Source organism: Oratosquilla oratoria, chromosome 6, assembly GCF_046742065.1.
Source record: "Oratosquilla oratoria isolate Oo_2021 chromosome 6, ASM4674206v1, whole genome shotgun sequence".
NCBI lineage: Eukaryota > Metazoa > Arthropoda > Malacostraca > Stomatopoda > Squillidae > Oratosquilla > Oratosquilla oratoria.
Window position 1 is genome coordinate 10,532,401 of NC_134782.1, and position 7,500 is coordinate 10,539,900.

The 7,500-nt window shown below is 42.6% G+C and overlaps 1 protein-coding gene across 1 annotated transcript in view; it reads left to right on the forward strand.

Moving 5' to 3' along the window:
* The window catches only part of LOC143026283 (cilia- and flagella-associated protein 36), an 80,685-nt gene that overhangs the window by 48,868 nt on the left and 24,317 nt on the right, over positions 1-7,500 (forward strand). The window contains exons 2-3 of the mRNA XM_076186397.1: positions 2,724-2,896; positions 3,486-3,682. Coding sequence (XP_076042512.1) covers positions 2,724-2,896; positions 3,486-3,682 — 370 coding nt within the window. The remainder of the gene's footprint in view (positions 1-2,723; positions 2,897-3,485; positions 3,683-7,500) is intronic.

Sequence of the window (7,500 nt, forward strand, 5' to 3'; positions counted from 1 at the left end):
ACACATACACACACACACACACACACACACACACACACACACACACACACACACACACACACACACACACACACACACACACACACACACACACACACACACACACACATATGAACAGAGACATTCATGCTCATTTTGTGGTTATTGTGTTAAGAAAACTGGCAAAGTAGATTCCAATACAAAAATAAAAATGTTCAATCTGTTCTCGACCTGGACTGAAATCATGCATCGGGTCCTTAGTTCCAATGAGTGTCGTCGTTTGTGATAACTCGTTCACTCTGTGATAAAAAGTGGAGGATCGTCGCACGATCCTGCGGGGGATTTTCTGTAACCCTGTTCACCCACTAAGTCCCCATCCTTACTTTATCTGTGTACCCACTTCCTTACTTCTTCCTCACACTGTTCTGCTGTGCATGGTCATCGTGTGTGAGCCATCACGAGGCTCTACAGCAACGCCTTGTCCGGAGAGGGTGGATTTATATATATAAATATATATATATATATATATATATATATATATATAATATATATATATATATATATATATAAATACTGATATATATATATATCTCGCTACATGGTGATGGTTCAAAAGGACTGTACTAGTCCCCGACCACGCTTCACGTAACATTGGAAGATCTAATCTCAATTTCATCTAATCCCGTATTAGGCGAGCCTTCCGACAAGTTGATCTAATCTCAATTTCATCTAATCCCGTCGGAAGGCTCGCCTAATACGGGATTAGATGAAATTGAGATTAGATCAACTTGTCGGAAGGCTCGCCTAATACGGATTAGATGAAATTGAGATTAGATCTTCCAATGTTACGTGAAGCGTGGTCGGGGACTAGTACAGTCCTTTTGAACCATCACCATGTAGCATAGTTGCTAACGTCTTGACCTCGTGATTTTCGACGCACGGGTCAGGGTTCGTATCCCATGGCGGAGCTTCATATATATATATATATTACAGGTGAAAAATGTAATCACACATTTGTCAATCACGTAGAAACCACTGTTGGAGTAGAAAAGACTGGAAACGGGGAATCTATATATTTCGATTGCAAACTGCAATCCTCTTCAGTAGATCAAAAAAAAATATATTTATATATATATTTCGATTGCAAACTGCAATCCTCTTCAGTAGATCAAAATATATATATATATATATATATATTTTTCTTCTTTTTTTTCTCTTTTTTTTATGAACGGTTGCACACAAGCTTTTCGTGGAAGGACGTACTGCTGAAAACAAAAGTTCGTGTCGGACAGTATTCGGCTACTGGACAGATTCACGTTCCATTTGACGACGTGGCGACGCGGCGGATCATTTTCCTGAGCTTCACCCCTCCACACCGCCTCCAATTCAATCAATCACTCACTCGCTCATTCACTCGATCACTCCCACTACCACCAAGTCGCTATATAGCTGCTAACAAAAAGGACTGTTTTTTTTTCTCTCTCTCTCTCTTGAACGTGTGCCAAACCATTTTAGTCGTGTGAGAAGAAAAGCCCTGCCACCGCCTCTCGATTTATTCCAAGATAGTGGCCACTGACCTTGCATATCCTTCCTGGTTACCCTCATGCGCTCCTATTCAGCTGAGGGATCACAACACCCCTCTCCCTCCTCCCCCTCCCTCCCGCTTTCCCGCCGTTCAAGAGTGAAAAAGTGACACCGAGTCGACCACGAATTTCTCGTCCTGATTGTACACCATTGTGTGTGTGTGTGTGTGTGTGTTTGTGTGTGTGTTTGTTTTTGTTTGTGTTTGTGTGTGTGTGTGTGTGTGTGTGTGTGTGTGTGTGTGTGTGTGTGTGTGTGTGTGTGTGTGTGTGTGTGTGTGTGTGTGTGTGTGTGTGTGTGTGTATGTGTGTGTGTGTGTATGTGTGTGTGTATGCATGTATTCGTGTGCGGGTGTGTGTACGTGTGTGTGTGCGTACATGCGTGTATGTGTGCATGAGTGTGTGAATATGTATGGGTGCGCATATCTAGACAGGCTTGGTTGGCCATCATTCCTACACGTTGACTTTCATAAACTGGACTCAGGTCATCAGACCTATGCCACTATATCTTGTATTCTCGAGTGCTCACCCATTTACATATAAAGAAGTTTCCTTATAATCAGAGTGATTCTTTTTTCAATATGAGAATGCACGTACAACAACAACGATAGATGTATTTGGATAATTCTGAAACGTTACAGGGGGTCAGGTTTGTGTGTCCGCTGAAGTTCATGAGAGGGATTGACCCCTTCCGTACCAGACGATCCTTTTAATTTCCTTTCTCGACTGTCGCCAGGTTATTCTATTCATCACCGGTCATAACTTCCTTTATTGTTGGTTTTCACTTTTTTTTTTTTTTTTACTAACCGTGTCTGCCGCCAGCATAATTTACTCATATTTATGGCATTCCTTGATTGGGAGGTGTTTATAATAGGGCACACGTTACCCAAGAACTATGTGGCCACCCAACATATCTCCATTTGAATACATATTTAACCTCACTTAAGACTCGAACCGTGGACTGTGGAATCACGACTCCTCGACGGAACGACTGAGCCACCATGGCGCACCTGATCTTCGCCTCAAACCTTTTGAGCCGTCCTGCTGAACGAGTCGCCCCGTTGAGGCTACGTCATCGAACAGTCCGCGGTTCGAATCCCACCTGGGTGCGTCTTTTATTCAATCCAACTGGCTGTATCAAACATATGCTTCTCTTTGTTGCAGTCTTCGAGGCGAGCTGTGAGGATGAGAGCGAGTACGGCAAAATCCACGAGGAGTACAAGAACCTGGTCGACTTCATGCTCGGATCCTACATGGAGGACATCGGTATCACACCGGAGCAGTTCGAAGCTGCTTGTGGCAAGGCGTCGGGGCACATCAAGAGTCAGTTCCACCAGGTAAGAAAAAAGGATAAAAAAAAGTCGGGTGGGAACTCCACTTGTAGAACACAAACACATGGTGAGAGCTACTAACACGAACTACTTCCACGTCAGTTAGTGCTGACAGTGTGTGTTCAACCTTTGGGTCCACTGCAAGACCACCAGTCTATATCTTGGGTGAAGATACAGCTTCTGTGCTTCCAGTAACCTCGAGTAACTGGCGTGGAGTTTTATCTCGTGTTGCCTTTGTATCAGTCACACCATATCTGTCATTCCTTGAAATATTAAGGCCAGTCAATCACCGCTGGGGAAGCACTAAATATAAGGGCACAGTTTCAGAGATCCCTGACTGTTTGGTTCACCATCACCAACTAAACCTTTTCAACCTTGTAACCCACCCCTACCCACTCAAATAAATTAAGTTACTTGGGATTAGCCAGAATGATAACATATAAAGCGTGCGACAATATTGAATGGATGAAGTCGCTCGTGTTGAACCAAGCTGCTCTCTTTTTGTGCCAAGAGAAGACGAATGATGTTTCTGGATCAAGTAGCTCTCTTTTTAAGAGGTTCTCTCCTTGCCTTCAAATAGTGCAACCTTTTTCAGACGCTTTTCGAGCAAGTCTGGGCCGCCGACGACTACGAAATCTTCAAGAGAATGATGATCCAGAAAAACATCGAACTCCAGCTCCAGGCCCTGGAACTGCTTCAGCAGAGGCACGGCATCATTCCCGAGAGCTACACCCCTGGCGACGGGGACGAAATGAGTCCTGAGGAGAGAGCCATCATGGAGCAGGTCATCAAGTAAGGATCACTGGAGGCTTGGTCGATGAGGAGAAGTTCTCCTTCTATTGATTCGTGAAGGCCTTGTCTATTCCAATCGACGGTGTGGCTTGACATGCGAGTTTTAGTGACTGTCTTCCCCGTTATATAAGACCAGAGTCCTTGCTACCGTCCAAATGTCTGACAAGGCTTGTCACGGTGACTTTGGGCCGTCTTCTCTATCTTCTGCCATAGATGGTCTTCCTTCCCCGGGGAAATCTATGGCTCTATCTATATATTAATGTACATTTTTATCCATTTACTTCTTTACGGTGATCTTATCATTTATCTAAATGATCGGTTGTTCACTTATTTATTCATTCACTTATCCATTTATTCATCTGTGTATCCACCTACTCATTCATCTTATCCATTTGACACGTTCATTCGATGATCTATCTACACATTTTGGCCCAGAACACATGCTTCTCAAGCCTGTTAGCCTGAGTGTGACATGAAGACTGACAAGCCCGATCTAATCAACGATCTCATGCTCTCCTATCCCACTACAGCAGAAGACATTGCCAATTACTTTAACAATAGCACAATTGCACGAGAACTCCCCATCAAATTTGGTTCCGGACGTCCTGTAGGGAGCAGCTGCATTGCAGCAATTCCCGGCCAGAGCGCTTCCCCGCCACACCCAACGGCCCAGTTCAGCTGCCAGACAAAATAGGGACTGTGCACGCCAAACTGAGTGTGTATGGGGGTCTACACGCACTCAGTTTGGCCTGCACAGTCCTGATTCTGTCCGGCGGCCGGACAGGTGGACTGCGAGTGTGTGGGTCTCTTATGTGTGTGTTCGCCCTTTCTCTTCCTTTGCAGCTTGCGTTACCATCTTGTCATTCAATTCAAATCTACAACAGATTATAACGGTCTCTTATTTATTCATGTAAACCTAAAACGGAAAAGATGCTACAGAGATTACTCGATACTAAAACCATTTTTATTAATCGCACCTTGGCTTTAGAACGAAAAAATAAAAACGCTCGTCACCATCTTCAGGCTTTAAACGTTTTTCTTTCCATTTCAAAATGTCCATCTCAAAATAGCGTGAATCGTCTCAAAATAACGCAAATCGTCTCGAAATTACGCGAATTATCTCGAAATAAGGCGATTCGTTTTAAAATAACGCGAATCGTCTCGAAATAACACGAATCGTCTCAAAATAAAGGAGTCTCCAAATAATGCGAACATTCTCAAAATAACGCGAATCGCCTCGAAATAACACGAATCGTCTCAAAATAAAGTGTCTCCAAATAATGCGAATATTCTCAAAATAACGCGAATCGCCTCGAAATAACACGAATCGTCTCAAAATAAAGGAAAGTGTCTCCAAATAACGCGAATATTCTCAAAATAACGCGAATCGTCTCACCTACACTTGGGCACACCGACTGTGAACCCTATGGAGATTTGGAGAAGACGACATCCAAATGCTAATCAGTTACCACTCTGATATACACCAACCTCTCAAATAAGGTGACGCACTTTATACAATTTTTCCGGACTATCGCCTGTCGATTTTATTCACCCGAGTGGTAGACTAGGTGACATAACACATCTAGGTGGATCAAGATAGAGAATCCACGAAAGATACAAATGAGATGCAAACAGCAACAGACTTAGCGGTCTTTACGGTGTTGCTTGCGAATGTAAAGGGAATGTAAGCAGGCAGTGACAATAGTTAAGACGTCATTGACCGTATTGAAGAGGTTGAGGCGCATTGAAGTCAGAGTGAAATTGCAGGACCACCGGTCTGTCCCCTGAGGAATGGTGCAGCCTGGCGCTGCGACGGGTGCAAAATTCTCGCTCCGTCCCGCGGCGACGGGCCCTGGCCTTGCCCAGGCGCCCTCGCCTCCCGCCGCGGCACCTGGACGGGCAGCCTTTTACAAGAACAGTAAGAAGTCACCGTGGCTTGTTTCACCAACGAGTTTTGCTTGCCTATAATACTGCTAATATATGAAAGAATGGGTGAATAAGTAAATAAATAAATGAACAAATATGTATATAAATATACAAATGATTAAATAGACGAATAGATAAAAAATAACAAATAAACAAAATTGATAAATAAACAAGTAAGTATATTAGAAGAGGTCAATAGATAGGTTAGAATGAATAAATGAATACATTAATATATATATGTAGATATATAAATAAAGTAGACAAATAAATAAATGAATTTATAAATTAATAAATAAATATATGAATAAATAAATAATCAAACAAACTAGCAAATACAAATCAAACAAATACTAATGCTCTGTGGAAATGAAATTATGAATTGATATCATACTCTTTACTGACTAAATTCTATTCTTTCTGTCCGTTACTACTGTCGGTAGTATTAGTGTCCCTCCATCATCATCATCATCATCATCATCATCATCATCATCATCATCATCATCATCATCATCATCATCATCATCATCATCATCATCATCATCATCATCATCATCATCATCATCATCATCATCATCATCATCATCATCATCGTCGTCGTCATCATCATCATCATCAACATCATCATCACCATCACCATCATCATCATCATTATTGCCATCATCATCATCACATCATCATCATCATCATCATCATCATCATCATCATCATCATCATCATCATCATCATCATCATCATCATCATCATCATCATCATCATCATCGTCGTCGTCGTCGTCATCATCATCATCATCATCATCATCATCATCATCATCATCATCATTGCCATCATTATTATCATCATCATCATCATCATCATCATCATCATCATCATCATCATCATCATCATCACCATCGTCATCATCATCATCATCATCATCATCATCATCATCATCATCATCATCATCATCATCATCATCATCATCATCATCATCATCATCATCATCATCATCATCAACATCATCATCATCATCATCATCATCATCATCATCATCATCATCATCATCATCATCATCATCATCATCATCATCATCATCATCATCATCATCATCATCATCATCATCATCATCATCATCATCATCATCATCATCATCATCATCATCACCATCTTCTTCCTCTTCTTCTTCTTCATTATCATCATCATCACCATTACCACCATCACCATTATCACCATCGCCATTATCACCATCACCATCTCTTTCCCCCCTAGCTGAAAGAAATCGCCGGTTAGACAGAGAGGCCTGCCGCCGCGCCCCTCAGGGCCCTCGGGTGCTCAGAGAGTATGAGAGAATGAGAGAGAGATTCGGAGAGATTCGAAGAGAGAGATTGGGAGGGAGAGAGAGAGAGAGAGATTCGGAGAGAGAGAGAGAGAGAGATTCGGAGAGAGAGAGAGATTCGGGGGGAGAGAGAGAGAGAGAGAGAGAGAGAGAGTGAGAGAGAGAGAGAGAGAGAGAGAGAGAGAGAGAGAGAGAGAGAAGGAGAGAGAGAGAGAGAGAGAGAGAGAGAGAGAGAGAGAGAGAGAGAGAGAGAGAGAGAGAGAGAGAGAGAGAGAGAGAGAGAGAGAGAGAGAGAGAGAGAGAGAGAGAGAGAGAGAGAGAGAGAGAGAGAGAGAGAGAGAGAGAGAGAGAGAGAGAGAGAGAGAGAGAGAGAGAGAGAGAGAGAGAGAGAGAGAGAGAGAGAGAGAGCGGCCACAAAATTTCTGAAAGTTCAGTGCATTGGCTTACAGTAGCGAGGCATGAGGCCGACAGGAGACCTTTGGGTCGACAGCGAGGTCGGATGTAAAGGGAAAATTAGATAAATAGATAGGTTACCAGATAGACAAAAATGGGAGACATTACACCGTATTATTTTGCTTAT